Below are 20,909 nucleotides of genomic sequence, written 5' to 3'. Positions count from 1 at the left end.
GGGGCGGAGTCCGGGCACGGAAGTGACCCTCTCCGGGGCCTTGAGAGGTGGGGCCATCCACACTTCATGAATATACAGCACCTGGGGCGGTGACTGTGAGCTTCGCCAGGCCCACAGGGGGCGCGACCAGCTGCGTTCATGAATAATGCAGCAGTCGGCCGGCCGTGCAGAGGCTACTGTGGGCCTCGCTAGATCCAGAGGGGGTGTGGCCAGCCGCGTCTCATGAATAATGCAGCGCGTCAGCGGGCGGCGGGGCGGGGCGTGGCCGGCGCTCCGGCGCTGGAACCGGGAAGGGGGGGCGGGGGAGCGATGGTCGCAAGATGGCGGCGCTGAAGGAGGATCGGAGCTACGGGCTGTCCTGCGGGCGGGTGAGCGACGGCAGCAAGGTGTCTGTGTTCCACGTGAAGCTTACCGACAGTGCCCTGAGGGCCTTCGAGAGCTACCGCTCCAGCCAGGTGAGCGGCGTGGAGCCCGGCGCGGCCGTCGGAGAAGTCGAAGCGCAGGCCGGCCTCACGCGCCCCTCGCGGAGGCGTCCTGGCCTGGGGGCGCGGGGTCCGGCGTCCCGGGTGCTGTTCTCGGGTCCCTGGGCCGACAGGTCGCGGGGTGGGCACCTGTCCAGCTTGGAGCGCGGGGAACTGCGTTCCTTTACGGCGCTGGGAGGTGACACTGGCGGGCGGCCCGAGGCGGCCGAGGGACCCGGAGCTCGCGCGTCTGGTCCGGGGGTGGGGGTGGGCGACTAAGTCGGCACCCGGAGGCTCCAGAGCCTTTCCCGGCTCACCCAGCACCTGGGCAGGAACTGAGCTGTTCACCTGGCCGGAGGACAGGGTGGAGGGGAAGCTTGGGGCTTCTCCGTCTGGGTGCCAGGCAGGGTGGATCAGTGGGGCACCGCTGTCGGGGCACCTGTGGAGATCCTGTTCCGTTTGTGTGGGGAAGCTGTGTTTTCATTGGGAGGGCCGGCTTTGACACCAATGGAGCCCTTGGAATTGGGCTCACTGTTGGTTCTTGGGAAGGGGCGTTTGGGCAGAAACTGACAGCTTGTTTCCAACTCCCCTACTCCTCGCAGGTGACCCTGCCTTACTGGACGTTTTTAGAGAGTGGGAATGTTTTGGGGGGGAAGAAGGTGTGTATGTGGGGGGTCGCTGGCATGGTGCCTTTCCCAGGCTGGGAGCCCTTTGTGGGCACCTAGCTGCTGACTCTCAAACTTCTCAGGGGCTGATTTGGGCCCATCTGGGGAAGTTAGAGGCGTTTCACTTCTGCCACCTGGCTCAGTGTGCGTGGGTTGGGGGGAGGCTGCAGTGCACCTTCTTTCAGGCCCGATCTGGGGGCACATCTGGGACCCTGATCAGAAACTTGCTTCTTCCCATTTCTGTTTGCGTCATGGCGCCCTCCGTCTGTGTTGGGACAGAAGTTGCAGGTGCCCGGCCTGGTCAGGACCTGAGGAGGAGAAGTGGCTTGGGAGCCCTTTTCCTCTTGCCTGGAAAGTGGGGACTTTGCAGTCATAAAGTGGCTGGGGAGGGGTCTGGTGTCCGGCTCGTGGAGGCCCTGCTCCATGTGTGCATGTGTGTGTGTGTGTGTGTTTGTGTATACTGGGAATGGGGGGGCCGAGGGCGGGTGAGGAGAGAGACTAACTAGGAAGGAATGTGGCTTTCTTCCTGCCCCAGACTTGTTCAGCACCATTAGCTAAGCCGGGAATTTCTTCCCCTGTTAACGTTCCCACCACTTTCCTGGTGCCCACCCTTCCCGTGCTTCTTCCCACTTTTTTTTTTTTTTTTTTTTTGGGGGGCAGTTTCCTTCCTGTCCTGGTGTCACAGTTTCCCATTCACAGAAGAGGTCTCTTTTTTTTAGAAGAGCGAGTTCTCCCCTTGTCAAAAGGATTCCTCAAGATGAGGCTAAGGTGCCCTTGCAGGTGAGGAGGAGGAGGTGGTGGGGACACTGTGTCCAGCTTAAGTCTCCTTTCCTTGTGGCATTCCAGTCTGGAGTCTTTTTCCCTAGGCAGTTCTGACTTGTCCTGCAGGAAGGCGGGCTTTCCTCGAAACAGCTGGGGGAGAGCTCATGAGTCATGTAAATAAGGTGAACTTGGTACCTGGTCACTTAAGAGCCCCGCCTTCCCTGCCATGCTGCCCTTGCTTGATCTAGTTGTCCGGAAGGTCTGCCTATGTGTCCACCTCATGCTGTCATACTGCTATTTTTAATTTAGGGTGTTGGTTACATCCCCTAAGCAAGCTGGATCTTCCTCATGTGAGGGTGAAGGTAACTACAGACTCTAGCTCATCCCCCTCGAAGCACAGCTTCGAAGCACACTGTGTATGACAGTGTTGATCAGCCAGGAGGGGCTCCCTCAAAGAACTTCTCCAAGCCAGTTGGGGCATCTAGGCCAGCTGGACTAAACTTTGAGGGTGACCCAAATTTGAGTTTTTCTCGGAAGCTGACTGATAATTTAAGTTACTTGGCAATTTCATATTTAATATTACTTGTTGGGCATTGTAGAGGATTGAGCTAAAATCAGGGCGGCTTGGGTGCTTTTGGGTGGTGGGCATGGGGACGGTGACTTGAAGAACTGGTCTGTGCGACCGGAGAAGTGTAGGGGTTACTAACAAAACCTCTTATGTGCAGTTGTCAATAGTGTCTGGAGTTTTCTATTCTGTAGCACTGTGGTTATTATATGGTTTGTCAATAGCAACTTGTGGAGAGGGTTTTTATTTTTACTTTTAATTGCAAAGAGACTTTCACAGACTCAGATGTGGCAGGGGACTGGAGAGGAAGTTACTGCGAAATTTTCTCTCTGGCCAAAGAGAGCCTGTAATCCTAGCTGTTGGAGGAGCCTGAGTATAGAAGTCCCCCATGGTTTCTCTCTCCAGAGGGGTGTGGAGTGTGAGCTGCCTTTGTGTAGACCTAGTGGCCAGTCTGGAATGTAGCAGAAGGTAATATACACGGCTGCCACCGTCTAGACTTAGGCTTCGTGAAGCTTCTTCTTGAATATAAAAACTCGAGTGAGTCCCGAGGCAGCTATGCCTGTAGATCTCCCATTTCACTGGGGGCTACTTCTGGGAGAGAAGAGGGCGGAGGTATAGATCCATCCTTCCAAGATAGCATCATGCACCGGCTTAGAGAAGTGTTCCCTGGCCACTCTGAGGAAGTGACCCTCCTTGGGGCACCTGCCTCAACCACCTGGGTATTTCTGTTGCTGGGTGACCTTCTCTCCTGGTTTATAAGCTCCTTGGTGGAGAGGAGCATATTGTCGTTAAGGAAAAATTGAGGACCCAGGGAGGGGCTCCAGATGCCTGAAGATTGTAGTCTATCTGAGTTTGAATCTTGGTTCTACCCGCTTGAGGCCTTGGGCTAGTGAGTGACCCCTCCCAGTCAAGATTCCTCCCCTTTGGGGCTATGAGGATTCCGGTGCCTGATCCTCTCCCAGCTCTGGATCCTTCTTGTCCTCAGGACTGTGCATATTCCAGTATCTGACCCTTCCCAGCTCTCACTCTTTCTTCTTGCAGGGTTGCAAGGTCCTACTGCCCGACTCTTTTTTGAGCTCTGGATTCTTCTTCTCTTAGCTGGGAGGTTCCTAGTGTCTGGCCATGTCTGAGCTCTAGATCTTTCTCCTCAAGACTGTGAGGGTCCCAGTACCCAACCCCTCCCAGTTCCAGATCCTTCTGTCAGGGCTGTGAGGGTCCCAGTGCCCTGCCCTCTCTCAGCTCTGGCTCCTTCTTCTCTTCAGGCTGTGAGGATTCTGTTGACATGTGTGTGGCCATCAGTGCAGCCCTAACACCCCTAACCTCCCTCCTCCCTGTTCTCAGCACTTGGTACTTGTACCCAGAGCTGGTTCCCACCTGGAGGTTTGAATAGACTTTGTGGGAGGCAGGGAGCCTGGGTTCCTGCATCCACCCAAATCTGATTGAGCAGCTGGTTTGCACAGGGCTACTGCTCAGGGGCTGTATGTTCCGAAGTGACCGAGATGGGCCTCTAGTGTCATGAGCTGACATTCTGGAGGCAGGAGGCATATAATAGTGAACAAGACAGCACAGAAATGGGCACAAAGAACTTGACAGCCGCCAGCAGTAGGAAGGAAATAAAATGGGATGATGTGATGCTGTGGGGTGGTGTAAAAGGGTGCTGATTGAGAGAGGTGCTTCGAGGTGATGCCAGGGCTGAGGTCTCTGGGTGAGGGATCCTGTGTAGGGAGGGCTGGGGGTTCCAGGCACGCTGCCTTCAAGCCTTGAGACACAAGAGACTGGGGAGGGTGTTGGGGCATGGAGGACAGCTGCCAGGGCTCTGTCCTGGGGAAGGGTGTGTGGGGAGAGGACATGCAGGAGGCCTGCCGCAAATACTCCATGACTGTTCTAGAGCTGTGCTGGGGGCTGCTCGCCTGCTGCTAAGGGGGCGGCTGTGTGGATGTCAGCTCGGGCACTGGTGGCAGGAGGAGCCTTAATTTAGCCTCTGTTCCCCTCCCACAGCGAGGCCCCGGGAAGTAAGCTTGTCTCCCCTTTCTGGGGGTGCCCACCTAGCCCTAAGCAGGACAGCTTCTTGCCAGCTCTGTCTGCTTTTCAGACCAGCCGTCTTCAGAAATAGCTGGTGCTGCCCCTCTTGGCTATGGGCCAGGCCCCTCTAAGTCCTTTGTCCAGGCTCCTGTCATCTTCTTGACAACCTTGGCTGGAAGGCTAGCTGATTGTTCCCACTATGCCTTTGAGGGCCGTTGGCACCCAGAGGGTCATCGGCCACCTGCCCAAGATCACTTGGATTGTCCTCTGGCCCAGGCTGCCTCTTGAGTTGGGAGGGAGTTTGAGCCACTGGGATGCAACTATGAAAGGGGATCCCACCACGGTCTCCAGTTCTAGTTAAATGCCAGCGCTCTGGACTCCTGCAAGCACGGGTGACATGAATGGCCATGCGAATTCCTGAGGTTGTCACTGTGACTGTACTGTGCCCCCTGCCCTGAGAAAGCCTAAAGATGGTGACAACCAACACCTGTGGCTCACCGGCCACACGCCAGCGCTGGCCCGAGCTGCACACGTTACTTTATCTCACCCCCATCTGTCAGGCCTGTGGCGGGGAGTGGTTCCCACTTGTCAGGTGAGGAAATGGGAACGGAGGAGGTCAAGTCACCGGAAGGAATTTCCCAACTGGGATGGGGCTGAGAACCAGCTTGGGATGGCTCCAAGCTCTGCCCCCTCTGAAGGGAGGTGGCCTGGCAGGCCGGGCCAGGTGGATCGGGCCGGCCTGTTGGTGTCCCGAGCACCGCTTCCTGTCTCCTGCCCTCTGGCTGTAGGGGTTCAGTTTACTTGTGTATTTCAAAGTACGCTCTTGATAGTTGTGGGTGGGTGAATCCTTCCTAGAAGGCTCTTGTCTCATAGGTGCTGTGACAGGATGTGTGAATGACCCAGGGTGTGGGGGCAAGGGATAGAAGTTTCTGCGGGCGGCCAGTGAGATTGTGGGGAGGGGCCGGGCCCCGCCTCGGCCACTGTGACCCTTGACTAGGCTTCTGGCTTGCGCGCTGTTCCTGCCACCACCACCACGGTGACTGTGGTGATTGTGTGTAAACAGCAGGCTGCTTGGCAGAAACCCACCCTCTGTTGACTCATCGCAAGGCCAGAGTTCATCACCCTTGAAGTAGTTTTGACATCATAGCCAGATTGTGACATCTCTGGAGTGTCTTTGACAATAACACTGCTTCCCCTGTTCCGAGTAACTGGTTCTGGAGCAGACGCTGGTTTCAGGAAGTCTCCTTCTCATGTGGCAGCAGCCCTGCCTGATGCAGCCTGGCCAGGCCCAGGCTGCCAATCCATGCCTGTGGGGTTTGGCCTCCTTTGAGTCCTTCATTTTTAGGGCCTTGCTCCCCTGCCCCTGTCTTTATGAGTTTCTCTTGGGTCTGTGACGAGCACAACCTGGAGTTGTCTGAGATCTTACCTCCGGTGATATGTGGCCGCTCCACAGTCAACCAAGTGCCCAAAGGGATGCTTTTGAGAACAGTCCCCCCAAGTGACCTCTGACCTGTAGGTGCAGTGAGTGACAGACAACTATAGTATGTAGTTGTTTTATCACTTTACTTTTTAACAGAAAAGCTGGTGTCCAAATTAACCATCCAGTGAGAGACCTCCTGTCTCCACACCAAGTGGCTGCATTGGAGTCTGATGCTAATTATATTCTCTGGTCTAGGTCCCTCCCTGGCCATTGTGATGCAGCTCTTTCTTGGCTGAGTCACCAGGTCAGGGCATGTTGGTGACTCCCTGCAGCCCTTCTGGAGGGGAGGGGGCCTCTCATGTTTGTCAAGTTCATGGGGTCATGGAACTCCTATTTAAAAGTAACACGTGTTGAGGGACACCTGGATGGCTCAGTTGGTTGAGCGGCCGTCTTCGACGCAGGTCATGATCTCGAGGTTTGTGAGTTCAAGCCCCATACTGAGCTCGCTGCTGTCAGTGCAGAGCCCGCTTTGGATCCTCTGACCCCTTCTCTCTCTCGGCCCCCCTTTCTCCCCTGCTCACACGTGTGCCCTCTCTTTGTCTCTCTTTCAAAAATAAATACAACATAAAAAAAAAAAAGTAACACAAGTTGAAAAGTTCAGTATAAAAGGAGTATAGCTCAGCATAGAAAACTTGCAAAATATCTGAACGGAGCGACTTCCTGTTCCCATGGGCCAAGGCCATCTCTGTTGTTGACACCTTGGTGCCTTCCTCTGTCTTGCGTCTGGGCACCTCATCATCATAGTGATGTCCTCTTAAGATATTAGATCTTGTTTCTTCCCGACACTATATTAGCTGTGTTATTCAACGTGGCTGTAGGCTTTACTTTGTAGTGACTGCATCTCCCTTGCTGTGTGCACCCTAACGGATCAGTATTCCTCGGGTACCGTGTTTGGGGCACCACACCGATCCTGGGGATTCCTGTGTGCTGGGAGCCCTGTCTGCTGTCCCCTGCTGAGGGCTGTGCAGAAGCGCTGAAGTGCAGTGAGGGGCACCCCTGGTGTGCCTGCACAGCAGAGTGGAGCCTGAGGCTGCGTGTGGCTGAGTGGTACAACTTTTGCATGTTGAAATCGAGGCTTGGGAGAGATGTGGTCTGGGCTGTGGGAGTGGATGGTCAGGGACAGCAGGGCTAGAGGCGAGAGGCCGGGGATGGAATGGAGGTTCTAAGGGCCTGAGCCGGGGTGGCACAGGGGAACGGGCAACAGGACAGATGTGGGAAGTATTTGGGCAGCCAGCCGTGGCTAGCTGGGGAGGTGGACGTTTCTTTTTTTTTTTTTTTTTAATTTTTTTTTTAACGTTTTTATTTATTTTTGAGACAGAGAGAGACAGAACATGAATGGGGGAGGGGCAGAGAGAGAGGGAGACACAGAATCGGAAGCAGGCTCCAGGCTCTGAGCCATCAGCCCAGAGCCCGATGCGGGGCTCGAACTCACGGACCATGAGATAGTGACCTGAGCCGAAGTCGGACGCTTAACCGACTGAGCCACCCAGGCGCCCCTGGGAGGTGGACGTTTCTAACGTTTCCCGATTTCTGCCGGGTGGCAGAAACATCGTCATGCGCTCAGCTTTATTGTGATGCCTGCGCTGGGTTTGTGAGAGTCAGGTTATGTGTGGCTTGAAAAGATGTTGACGGTCGCCTCTGGAGTGATTCTGGGCCGGAGGAAGGATAAGAGTGGCTGATCCAAGGGCTGCTGCAGGTCTGTGGTGGGTGCATATCATTGTCATTAACGTCGAGGGCTAAGGTGGCAGATGCATATACGCTGCCCTGTTGGTGTTGGCTGCAGAGCCTACATCTTTCTGGGTTGCTTTTAAAGAGAGAACGAGGAGCTACTGTGCTTTGTTTGTTTTTTTATTTATTTTTTATTTTTTATTTATTTATATTTTATTATTTTTTTTTTAATTTTTTTTTCAACATTTATTTATTTTTGGGACAGAGAGAGACAGAGCATGAACGGGCGAGGGGCAGAGAGAGAGGGAGACACAGAAACGGAAACAGGCTCCAGGCTCTGAGCCATCAGCCCAGAGCCCGACGCGGGGCTCGAACTCACGGACCGCAAGATTGTGACCTGGCTGAAGTCGGACGCTTAACCGACTGCGCCACCCAGGCGCCCCGCTTTGTTTGTTTTTTTTAATGTTTATTTATTAGAGAGAGAGAGAGAGAGAATGAGCAGGGGAGGGTCAGAGAGAGAGGGAGACAGAGGATTCAAAGTGGAGTCTGCACTGACAGCAGAGAGCCCGATGCAGGGCTTGAACTCACCAACTGTGAGATGGTGACCTGAGCTGAAGTTGGATGCTTAACCGATTGAGCCACGCAGGTGCCCCTGGGTTGCCGCTTTTGTACCCAGATGTGGATGTCACGTGATTTTTTTTAAATGTCCTGAGTGTGATTGGAAGGTGTGGAAGGTGTTTTGAACTGATGTGGCAGCTCTGGAAGCCAGCAGCCTTTTTTTTTGGTTTTTTTTTTTTTTTTTTGGTCCCAGTTCTTGGATTATGTTCTTTGCTCAGGGGTAGCTGCATGCCAGGTTTCCCTTATTGTGCTGGTGTTGACCAGTTTCTGGAGAGTGGGTGCTCTGGATACTGGGGGAGCCAAGGCTGGATGGAGGACAGGTGATGCTGTCTAAAGCCTAGAGAAAGTTGGCTCAAGGGCCTTGTGCCCACTTACCACTTCCCAGCATTCTCAAATGTGCTGTGGAACAGGTAGCCTTGGATTACCCCGTCTTTGAGGAGTTAATGAACTGCCTCTGACTGGGGGCCGTGGTTAATCTACTGCGCCTTTGGGTTGTTTCGAGTGTTCTCACTGTTCCTCAGAAGGGGAAAATGAGGCTCAACCCGGGGACACCTTCCTTGAATGTGTGCCCTTCCAGCTAACTCTGCTCCTACCTCAGGCTGTCAGTGGGTGTCAGCGCCTCACTGTTTGCCTTGCTGTCCCCGTGTCCATCTTAGACATGTAGGGAAGGTGTCTTAATAAGAAGGTGCCTCCCTCCAAGGATGCTGAGGAGCGGGAGTTGGGGTCAGGTGGACTGGCTCTAGCTGGCTCCTGTTAACAGCCTGGGAATCCAGGCTTCCTCTTGAGCCTCAGTTTCCCTGGGTTGAAGCGTCACCTGAGATAGTAGTGAGCAGCTGGGTCAGATGGTCCTGTCATTCCATTGTGTCCAGTCCATTCCGCCCCCCTGTGTATATGCATGTGTCAGTGTACCACAAATGACCTGAGAATGTGAGGCCTTTAAGAATTTAAAATATCCACTCGTTTGTCTCTATCGTTAAGGGTTTCTTTTTTAAATGAGGAAATGACTTTCCCCAGATTTTTTAGCAGTTTTCCTGCCACGGAGCCGACCCCACTGTGTTGAGGGAGCTGGGCCCCTCTGCGTGTCCCTCTTCTCCATCCCGCCTTGGGCAGCCTCAGCAGGTGGTGATGGTGGAGCGGGCAGTGGGCAGGGGCCGCACAGCAGAGGAGAGGCATGAGGTGCTGGCTGAGCTTCCGGAGAGACTTCTGACCAGGCCCAAGGGTGCCTGCTGAGCCCACCAGGCTGGCGGCCTCTGCCAACGGAGTATGAGGAGTCGGGCCCAGAGCTCTGGGTGCGGTGGCCCCATCTTTGCCTTCAGGTTGCATGCCGGCTCGTGGCTGTTGGGGAGTGACATGAGGGCAGTCTCAAGAGGCCAAGCCCCTCTCCCCAGGAGAATGCTGTTCCCCAGGGATGGGAGGTGCGGGCCCTGTTTCCTCCATCATCCAGTCTGGGCAAGTGGAGCCCCAGTGTGTAAGGCCGAATAACAAGGGGCTTCCCCTTACTTTTCCCTGTGCCCCTAGACCTCTTTCTGATGGGGGGACCGGCCCACCACAACCCTCACTTGGACAGGTGCATGTGGCTTTGATGTTCTTTTTATCAGACTGACTTGGGATCTGCTGGTGGGCCGAGGCAGGCCAGGTGCCATTCTGGGCTCGGGGGCTTCGTGGTGGGCAGGCTAGCCAGGCATGCCCCGAGGCCCTCACATCTCTATGGGGGAGGCCCACTGAGAGCATGGTAGTGGTGCCCATGGGCGATGACTACTGGGAGGGAGAAACACAGCGGGCTGTGGGCAGGAGGTGCCGTGGGAAGCGGAGCAGTTGGAACCATACGGGAAGAGGCTGAGATTGCTGAAGTCTGCGTGAGATCTAAGAGGCTGGCCACAGGAGGGAGGCTGGGGTGATGGGGCAGCTGGAGGGTGTGGAGGTAAGGGATGCCCCGGCAGGAAGTTGGGGTTAATTTCATCATCTAGCCGACTAAGCAGTTGTGACTACAGTGGCCTGTGTGGGTGTAGACGAGCTCCAGCCCCTGTCTAGGGTCAGTGTCGGGGGGCTGACTCCACGCTGATTTCACTCCACTCCGTGGACAAGCGTTTTCTCTGGGGGATTCCATCCTGTGACAGGCCATGGTCAAGGGAGGCCTTGGGAGTGCTCCAACCAATCAGCGAGAGTCTTTACCTGGGACCTCTTGGAGCCTTTTAAAAAGAAATTGTGGTGAGGGGTACCTGGGTGGTTCAGTCAGTTGAGCACCTGATCTTGGCTCAGGTCATCATCTCGTGATTTGTGAGTTCAAGCCCCACATCGGGCTCACTGCTGTCAGTGCAGAGCCAGCTTGGGATCTTCTGTCCCCTTCTCTCTGCCCCTCCCCTGCTTGTGCTCTCTCAAAAATAAGTAAATGTTTTTTAAAAGTTGTGGTGAGATGCACATAACATAAAATTACCATCTTAACCATTTTTTTCGCTTTTTAACCATTTTTGAGTGTACAGATTAGTGATATCAAGTGTGTGTGCAGCCATCATCACCATCCAGCTCCAGAACTTTCCCATCTTCCCAAATTGAAACTCTGTCCCCATTAAAAACTAATTCCCCTCCCTTAGCCCCTGGCACCCACCATTCTAGTTTCTGTCTCTATGAATTTGATAACTTTTGTGATCTCATTTAAGTGAGATCATATGGCATTTGTCCTTTTAGATTTTTTTTAGTTTGTTTGTTTATGTAAGTAAGTAATCTTTGCACCCAACATGGGGCTTGAACTCATGACCCCAAGATCAAGAGTTGCATGCTCTTGCAACTGAGCCAGCTGGACGCCCTGGTATTTGTCCTTTTATGACTCATTTCTTTCATGGTGTTCAAGGTTCATTCATGTTGTAGCCTGTGCCAGTTTCCTTCCCTTTTAAGGCTGAATAATATTCCATCGTATGGATATACCACATTTTGTTTATCCAGTGGTCTGTTGATGGATACTGGGTTGTTTATACCTCTTGGCTGCTGTAAATAGTGCTGCTGTGAACATTGGTGTACAAACATCTGTTTGAGGCTCTGCTTCCCCCCCCCCTTTTTCCTCTCAGTTTTATTGAGATATAATTGACATCTGGCGCCGTATACGATTAAGGTGTACAGAATAGTAACATGACTGACCCATATCGTGAGATGATGACCACAGCAAATTGAGTTCACATTTCTCATCTCATATGGATACAAAAAAAAAAAAAAAAGAGTTGTTTCTTAATGATAAGAAATCTTAAGATCTACCCTCCTAGCAACTTCTCTGTATATCATAACAGCACTGTTAGCTGTAGTCCCCATGTCATAGATTACATCTCTAGTGCTCATTTATTTTATAAGTGGAAGTTTGCACCTTTTGACCCCCCCCCTTCCTCCAGTTTTTCTTCCCCCACTCCCTGCCTCTGGTGACCACAAGTCTGATCTCTTTTTGCGGGTTTGTCTTTTTTCTTTTCTTTTTTAGGATCCCACATATAAATGAGACCTTACAGTATTTGTCTTTCTCTGATTTATTTCACTTGAGTTCCTGTTTTTAGTTCTTTTGAGTATATATCCAGAAGTTGAGTTGCTGGATCATATGGTAATTCTATGTTTAACTTTTTGAAAAACTGCCAAGCCGTTTTCCACAGCGACTGCACTATTTCACATTCCCACCAGCAGTGTATAAGAGTTCCAATTTCTTCAGCCAACCATCCTCACCAACACTTGGTATTTTCTGGATTGTGTGTGTGTGTGTGTGTGTGTGTGTGTGTGTGTGTGTGTGTGTTTGTTTTGATAGTAGCTATACTGATGGGTCTCCAACGAGAGTTTGGGTCTATGGGGCTTCTGACGCCTGCTGGACCACTGATGGGCTCAGGAGTCCCCTTATCGCAGGTGACAGAGAACCTGACCCCAGGGAATTGGGTCATGTTGGCTCTCACACTTGAGGTGGGCTTGGGCTAGCTTCGGGTCCTGCCTGAGGATCTTGATCAGGGTCACCTGGGTGTAGATGGCAGCGAGGCCAAGGAAACTGTCACCACCTCCCAGCCCTCCCAGTGGCACGACGTCTGTGTTCCGGTCCCCAAACCAAACAGAGGCCCTGAGGGACATTGGCAAGGTTGGGCTCCACCCTGTGGCACCTGAGGCTGCCGGGCCCTTCCCTGGCCATGAGCTCAGATGGGGCAGAATCCCTCCTTTGGTGAATTTAGTTCTTTCAGTTCCACATTGAATCAAAAAGTGACTTGTGGAAAATGGGCTTTCTTCCAGGTAGGAAATGGCCTGGAGGCCCCTCGGGTTGGGTGTTCCCTGCCCTCTGGGGGGTGGTGGACAGGTAGGGGACTATGCTGCTGCCTTTGCTCCTGCCTTTGGCTTGGCCTCAGGGCTGGGGCCTGTGCCAGTAGTGCTTAAGGAGGAGCGGTGTTTTCTCTGACCCTGTGGGCAGATGCAGTCCACTTGCCTCAGGGCTTCCAGCTGTGGAGGCGGGACTCCCTGCCCCTGTCCTGCTGGCGCCTCCCCTTCTGCTTACGGGATGTGCACATGGGCCTAGGGCCCCACACTTGCTTTCAGGCCCTACAGTTAAGCATAGGCTGATCAGAGGCGGGGCGAGGGGCCGGGCTGAGACAGCCACCCTTCATGCTGCTCTTCTTTGTGGGGGGTGGTACCGCTGGGACCCAGAGAGCTTAGACTAGCCTCGCCTCCTGCCATTGGCCTGAGGATAAGTGGATTGGAAGGTTCCTCCCCCCCCCCCCCCTTTTTTTCCTGGACAGTGACTTTTTGGAGGAAAATCAGCTTCCTGATATGGACCTTGTGGTTCTCCCCGCATCTGGAGGGGATGATTTAAGGGACCTAGAGCAACACTTACAGCAAGCAGAATGCCCACTGAATGAAGTCAGGACAGCTCAGTGTGCAGTAGCTGGGGGTGGGGCATTAGCTTAGCATGGCCTTCCCCTTGACGTGGGCACCTCCTGCCTATAACCTCCCCGCTACATTGTTCTCCAGGTCCTGACAGGGATCCCATGCCTTGTCCCCATCCTGGCTGCTCTGTTTTCTGTACCATTAGTGATAGTGGGCCTCTTGTCCTCAAGGAAGCTGAGGTCTGCTGTGCCCAGTGTTGCTGTTGTAGCTGCTAGCCTCCAAAACCAAGGCCTCTGGCATATTTGCTGCCATAGGAGGTGAACAGAATTGGATAAGGATGCCAACGAAGTAGACTGTTGCGGCATTTTTTCAAAAGTTTATTTGAGAGAGAGAAAGAGAGAGGGCACATGTGCGCAAGTGGGGAGGGGCAAAGAGAGAGGGACAGAGAGAGAATTCCAAGCAGGCGCCACGCTGTCAGCACAGAGCCCGACACAGGGCTCGCTCTCACGAACTGTGAGATCATGACTTGAGCCGCAATCAAGAGTTGGGCGCTTAACCAACTGAGCCTCCTAGGGGCCCCTGTGGCATGTTCTTCTTTCAGCCTGAAAGAAGTTAGTAAGCCATGACCCAAGGGGCAAATGCAACCTGCCGGCTGTGTTTCTAAAGTTTTTTTGGAACAGAGCATCATTTAAGGCTGCTTTTGCCGTATGATAGCAGTTGAGTCTTTGTGATGGAGATTGTCTAGTTCTCAAAACCTAAGAGATTGATCCTCTGGCCCTTTACAGACAACGCTTGAGAGCTGCTGGTCTGAAGTGTTGGCACGGGCGTGTGACGTGAGGACTACGTGTGCTAGTAGAATGTGCTGACCGGGCTCACACCTTGGACCCCTGTGCTGTGGCATGCCGCCCCCGTGGGCTGTGGCTTCCTGTCACGTCTCAGGGCTGGACTGAGATCTTGGAGTGTCCTTTTGGTCTGGCCCCTTCATTTCACTGAAGGGACACCTGGACGATGGTGACTGACCTGAGGATACACGGTCAGCATAGATTAAATCGAACCTCAAACCTGAGGGTGTCTGCCCTAGGATTGTCTGCACCCTCCCTCCCACCCCAGTTTCAGGCAGACTTGGAATGCTTCCCATTCCACGTGCAAATCCCTGGGTTGCCCAGGAGCTTTTCTCGGGCACAGCTCCAGACTGGCACAGCCTCTGGTGGGCCTGTCCTTTTTACTTGTGACCTGCTGGTGAACTCTGGAAACACAATTCATGCGCAGCCTGGGCAGGAAGGGCCAAGCACGGGTGTTCCTGGCAGAGGTGGGAGGGCGGGCATCTGCCTGCCGTTGGAGTCCGGCTGTGGCTGCAGCATCCCTCTCCCCTCCCTCTGTCTCCTCAGCCTTAGGTCCCTGGGGATACAGTGGGACTAGTGTCATCTTCCAGGGGAGGATTGTACTCAGGGGTTGGTTGTTCATTGGGGCGTCTTTCGAACGTGTGTTTCGTGGCATGAGGAGCAACTAGGTGACAGGAGACAGTGAGCAGCAGGCATCTCCTGTCCTCTAGGAGTGAGCTTTCCACAGGCGGCGGGGGGCCTCAGTGAATCTTCCAGAGCTTTCTCAGCTCAGAATGAGTATCATCTATAGATGGATTCTGAATTAGGTACCAGCAGCCCTAAAGACCTGGAGAAGGGGGGTGCCCGGGTGGCTCAGTCGGTTGAGCATCCGACTCCGGCTCAGGTCAGGATCTCACGGTTTGTGAGTTCGAGCCCCATGCCAGGCTCTGTGCTGACAGCTCGGAGTCTGGAGCCTGCTTCGGATTCTGTGTCTCCCTCTCTCTCTGCCCCTCCCCCACTCATGCTCTGTCTCTGTCTCTCACTCTCAAAAATAAATAAACATTAAAAAAAAAAAAAACGACTTGGAGAAGGGCAGTCAGGCCTCTCTGCCAAGGGCCTGCGGTATCTGGGTTCTTGGCTTCTATCAGTAGAAATGGCATGATCTTCTCTTATCTTTCAGTGTCGTCTCTCCTTTTTCAGAATCGGTGGGACTGTTGAACTGCTGCAGGGCGGGGCAGAGGTGCTGTGCGGTGGGGAGACCCGAGGGCAGGATCGTGTGGGGAACATCCCAGTGTGGAGAGACTGCGGGGAGATATGTGAGGCAGAGGCAGGTCACAGCTAGAAGAGTGTGTTCCTTCCTCCCCTGGTCACACTATTTTTGGTGTTGGACGCTCACAGATGTCTGCTTGTTCCAGCGAGATGTGCTCAGCTCTCAGTGCATCTGGCAAGTGGGATGAGGACAGCCAGCACTGGTCGCCCGTGTTCAGCGTGTCTCCAGCTTGCTCTGGCGTCGGGACGAGGCCTGGCTGGCTCCCTTACCTGTGCACAGGGTCCTGCTGGTGGGGAGCCTTGTGCACAGAGCCACATGACCCAGTGATCTGTGCCAGTTCCTCCTGACAGGAAGTGGAGCTGTGTTAAGGATTCTTAGACGGGTTTTGGCTTAGAGTGTAGGATTGATGCTATGTGGCCCCCGGTCCTTCCTGCCTTTGGCTCTGCTGGCTGGTATCTCTGTGGGGAAGGTCCTGTCTCTGAGCAGATGAGGTTAATACCCTCCCCTTCCCCACCCCCTGCCCCCGCTCCCCCACCACCGTGAACCTGGGCTGTGAGAATGTGGCCAGTGAATGGGTTTCACTGGTGCCCAAGTATGCAGGGCAAGGCTCCCAGGCTGTCAGCAGAAGTGGGGCTGATGCTGGACCGCTTTCTCCTCAGGGATGGAGGGCAACTCACCAGGGTCTGTGCCCCACCCGGAACAGTGGCTCTAATCGCGCTTTGTTCTGGGATCTTCACGTGGCTCCTGTGACCTGCCTCTCCTCTTTCTTGTCTTGGTCTCTTGTGTAAATTCATTGAGTCCACATGCTTTCGGGTGACAGGAATTGATTGCCAAGTGTGGGATCTGCTAGGCACAGCTCAGCTTCGGTGAGTGGCTGGTCTGAATAGATGTGGTACCACCTCTGTGTTCTCTTCTTGGGGCTCTTGGTGCTATTCCTGGGGCTCAGCTATTTAAGAGCAAGCACACCACGTGTTGCAGGTGTGGGCGTCCCTCTGCTGTTGTGAAGCTCAGGGCGGACGAGCTTGGGGGTGTTGCAGGGAGGTCACTGGAGGATGCGGGATGCAAGGCCCAGGCCTGGGGTGGTGGAACAGGATACCTCATATTGTCAGAATCGGGGCTGAAACAGGCTGCAGACCCAGGATGTTGCCCCTGCCTGGCGTTCATGTGTGTGCCCCGTGGGCCTGGATACAGGTTCTGGCTATCTGAGCTGCTGTCCCTTGAACAGCCGATGGCCAGGGTGGGGGACAGCTTGTATTGCTTCCAAACCTTCACTGATATTGATATGGTTGGGTGGCTGCCAAGTTCAGAGCAGGACACGGGGCTGGGAGGAGCAGGGGAGAAGGGGCTGGCTGTCCATGCCATAGCCCCAGCCATCCAGGAGAATAATTAAGGCCTGAGGTGTCTTGGAAAGTCAGGAGTTTGCCACTCCATTGGAACTCTGGGTGGAGGGTCTCCTGGGTTACAGGCATCATAGACTCCTGGCCAACCGACTCCTTGGCTGCTCAAGGCTACAGGGTCTGTGTGAGTCCCCAGGACCTATTGACAAGTTGGTGGCAGGACTCAGTGGTCACTGTGGAAGGCTTCCCACAGTGGATGGTTTCTGGAGTCAGTAGCATTTCTCAGAAGAAGCCCGCAGGGTGTGTTAGAGAGGAGAGTGGGGACACAGCTCACACGCACTCAAGGCTGGGCCTTGGCCAGGATGCAGCCTGGAAAGCTTTGTTTGTTTCAAGTTGGGGCTAGTGTTTCTCGTTACTTTTTAACCTATCGATTCACCCTGTGGGTGGTGCTGAGCTCACCTTAAGCTTGACGGGTGGCGTCAGGGGGCCCAGAATCCGAGCTCTGCAAGTTGGCCAGTTCCGGGGAGATGAGCATTGCTGTTCTGAAAGCCAGGTTCCAGGCTTGAGGGTTCTGGAGCCTCTAGCTGCTTCCCCTTTCCCTGCCCCAGCCACAGATGAGCACAGCAGAAATCAGATGTGCATAGCAGTTTTACATCGGAGTCCAGGAGGAATCCTGAAGTCTATGGAAAATTTAGGGGAAATTTAGAAAAGCGAGCCTCATGTCATCATTTCCACTCAGGATGTGTGCGGAGATTTTGGTAACCCAAAGAGTCAGAAGATTGTGTTTAAAAAAACAGGACAGGAGTGGCAGCAGTCAGCCCATACAGGCAGGTTGTGTAACAGAGCAGCCAGCCTCCTGTCCTGTGCCCACTTATGGGGCCAGCCTTCCTCAGCCCCTGTGCCAGCCTGCCCTGTCTGCACAGCGGATGAGCACCCATCATGCAGGGCCTGAAATAAAGCAGTCTGTGCATACCTTCCACGAGCTGTGGCCACCTGGCAAGTCCTCCCCAGACTCTGCAGGCCAGGTGAAGCCTGGGCAGTGGGGAGCGAGTGAGTGGGATGTCTACATGTGGGGTCCCAGTCAGACCTAGGCATCTGATGGCCCAGAGTGTGTGTCCTTAACTTTGGCCAGACTCCAGCCAGGTCCCAGGTATAACAGCAAGGTAAGCAAATAGTCCTCCAGTGCTTGACCCTGTGCTGGGCATTGATGGTTCCAAGTGAAGAGGGATAGTCCCATGGGCTTTAATCCTACCTACCAGCCAGGAGAGGTCCCTGGAGAAGGGATATTTGGCAGGACCTGAAGGAAAAGTGGCATTCCTGGGCCCCAGGCAGGTGGTGGGGAAGAGCCTGTACCCTGGGGAGTCATGGGAGGATGTGCTGAGGGAGCGGCCTGGACCTCTTCCTTGAGCATCACGGTCAGGGTGACAGGTCAGAGAGGACGGGGAGGGTGGCCGGGGCATGCTGCACCACAGGGCACCACACGCTTCTGGGCTTCAGGACACAGTGCCCTGTGCCCACACCTGGAATGCTTTACCTCCATGTCTTCCCGACCCTACACCCTGCCCCTTCCTTTGTCATCTCGGGTCAGAGGGTCCCCGCTCCGTGTGCCCTCCAGCACTCAACATGTCCCTAGAGGTCTGCCTGCTTCTGTCCCAGCCATAGCTGGGCTGCTGTAGCACACAGGAGCATAGTGAACCATTATCAGATGAACTTGTGGTGGGACCATGTCAAGAGGGACGCAGGTCCTGTGCGGTCTCCTGGTCTAACTCTAGCCTTGTGCAGTCTGCTCTGTTGCTCCAAGGGCGGGTGTCTTGCACCGGGTCTGGATACTGGCAGCTCGGCTCCCGTGGTAGCTCCCTAGCCTGGTGGCTGTAACTCCTTGGGGGGGGGGGGGGGGCTCTCCATGCTTATATATCTGATTTACTCGCTGTTCTCTGGCTCTGCCAGACTCCTTTTCCATAAAGAAAGCCCTTCCATGTCCTTCTCGCTTGTGTTGCCCCGGATCTTAGCCCAGGATGGTGGTGTTCCCTCACAAAGCGCACCATAAAGGCACCTCTGAAGCTGCCTGGAGCCTCAGCGTGGGCCCACAAGTGGACAGTCTGGTTGGACCCAGTCTGGAACGGCTGGCTCGTAGCACCTTCCCTGTGGTAGGCCTAGGCCTGTCGTGCTACCTTTTCCCTTTTTTATCAAATAAAACCAGGTATAAAGTGGCACTTTATTAAGTAAGTGATAGGAGTAGGGGCCAGGGAGTCCTACAGTGTGGCCTGACTCTGCCCAGGAGCTGGTGGCCAGTGGCAAGTTCTTGGCCTCGTGTGGTCACGGGGCAGTGCCTTCCCCTGCAGGGTGCTCCCCGTGCAGGGGTGATGGGGGTGCCGTGGACAGCAGCATCAGGGCCATTTGCTTGGGGCCCTGGCCTATCTGTTACCAGTGACCGGGCTCGTGCCTGGGCATTGGCAAACCTTGCCAGGCTGCCGAGTGCTTTCCCCAGGCAGGGGCTTTTGGATTCTGCATTTGTGGGCCTAAAACTTCTTCCCTAAGTTGGTTCAGAAGCAGAAAGATGAAGGTCATCCGTTTTCCTCACAGAACACTGACCGTGCTGCATGCCCCATGTCCTGGGACTCTGATTTAACAAGTGGCAAATGTCATCACTAAGGTTTGTCTTCCTTCAAAGATGGGGTTTTTGGGAGCTCCTATGTTTAGGGTACCGGAAGGTCCTCGGTGGGGACATTTAACCTTTCAGCTCTAAACATTTGCTCCTAATTTGGCTGGTCACAGATTTTCTGTGGTGGCGGGGGTGGTGGTCCTTGCTTGCAGGATTGACTGAAGCCAGCTCAGTCTGGCTTCTGGCTGCCCTGTCTATGGCACTGTCATCGCAGCACACGTCGAGGTGGGTGCCTGCTGCTTGCTGGTCATTCTGCCTGGGTCAAAGGCTGTAGTCAGAGCACCTCTCCCTCCTCAGGGGCCCGTGCCCCTCGCCCCACTCACCTGCGATCCCTCCATCTCCTCCTGGCTCACTCCTGTCATGCCTGTGGCCCATATAGAAAGTGCTCTGTCAGCATAGATAGCTCTGTGGTCATGGCTCCCGGAAGCCTCTCTCTACCCACAGCCATGGGGCCTGTGCTCTGTTCTTGTGGCCCGTCACCCCCGGGTGGCTGTGCCTGTTCCCAGGGTCCCCTGCTGTCCCAGAGCCCTCATTCAGCTCCGGCTGGACCGAGAGTGTGCGCTCTTAATGGAGAATATTGAGCCACAGCGATAGGGGCCACTCCTGGGGCCTTCGTATCCCACAGAGCTCTGGGACATTTGGTGACCTAACACAGGGCTCCTTCTGCCGGTTATGAACCCCTTGTCTCGGCCAGCTGGGCAGCAGTGCGACTCGGTGCCCCTGGGGGATGCTTACAGTGGCGGTGAGTGATTGCGATCATGTGTCTCCCATGCCCAAAGCACCCACACAGGGCACCTGGAACTCTGTTGTCCAGACCCCGGTGTGCTCTCCTCCTTGACTGCCGAGGGCCTTTCTTTGGAAGTCTTCTCTCCAGTATCAGGGCCCTCACTGCCTCCCCACTCTCTTACCCATCGAGAGGTACATTCCCAGAGCCCAGGACTCTCCCCAGGACGGAGTGTGTGTGGGAGGGCCGCACGCACCAGGCCTTTGCTGTGAGCCCGCGGATTCGATTGGACCTTCCTTTTCTGGATCGGTGGCTTCCGACTTTATTTTGCTTTTACATGCTGTGACCGCTCTTGGGCACCAGCCAGACCTGCAGGATGGTGCTCGTCATGCACATCCTGTTGAGGCTCGTGGGTCCCACCCCGTGACTCCTGTCCATCCTCGTCTGAACAAGTGGCCCCTGGCATGGGCCACTAGCCCAGCCTGACCCTACAAACCCAGGGGAGGGCCCAGCTCTGAGCTGCTGCCCCGCGGGTTGTGCTTCTTCCATCCCCCACCCCCAGCCCCACCATGCCTTTCCCACTTCCTCTTACACACCAGATTATCTGATTCTTCCTAATTTTGTGGTGGTGCTGGGCGAAAATGATTACCTCACTCTCGTTTTTGTCTTCCTGATGGTGTCTCGTGTTTTAGCTACTTGCGACTATCTTTTCGGTCTATGCTGTGTTCATTGCTGTTTCCCGTTGGCTGGTCTTTTAACGGGGATTTCTCCAGTGTGGCTTGATCCCGGTTTTCTCTCTGGGCGCCAGTCCAGAGGGTGAGGATGGCATCGTCACATGTTTGTTCCTTCTCCCAGGTGGGACCCACCGTGCTCCTCGTGGAACAAGATCACCTCTCCTGCTGTGACTTTTGGCCTCCGTCGGCGGCTGGAAGTTGTCCTGGCGGGTCCCCATAAGTGATGCTCACTCCAAGGTTCTGCTCTGGTGAATTAAATGTGTGAAGTTGGCACCCAGCCAGCCATTTGT

At 54.5% G+C, this 20,909-nt stretch overlaps 1 protein-coding gene and 1 long non-coding RNA gene across 2 annotated transcripts in view; both read left to right on the top strand.

Annotated features, from left to right (window-relative positions):
- Positions 1-277: 277 nt before the first annotated feature.
- Positions 278-20,909, top strand: part of ELL (elongation factor for RNA polymerase II) — a 75,237-nt gene continuing 54,605 nt past the window's right edge. Inside the window, exon 1 of the mRNA XM_003982080.6 lies at positions 278-455. Coding sequence (XP_003982129.1) covers positions 321-455 — 135 coding nt within the window. The 5' untranslated portion in view covers positions 278-320. The remainder of the gene's footprint in view (positions 456-20,909) is intronic.
- On the top strand, positions 462-20,896 carry LOC109494912. Its single transcript, XR_006591597.1, has 2 exons — positions 462-6,370; positions 20,741-20,896. It is a non-coding gene; the product is annotated as an uncharacterized LOC109494912 (long non-coding RNA).

This window comes from Felis catus, chromosome A2 (assembly GCF_018350175.1).
Source record: "Felis catus isolate Fca126 chromosome A2, F.catus_Fca126_mat1.0, whole genome shotgun sequence".
Taxonomy (NCBI): Eukaryota; Metazoa; Chordata; class Mammalia; order Carnivora; family Felidae; genus Felis; species Felis catus.
Note: the sequence above shows the minus strand (reverse complement) of the source record. Positions and strands in the feature narration are given on the sequence as shown.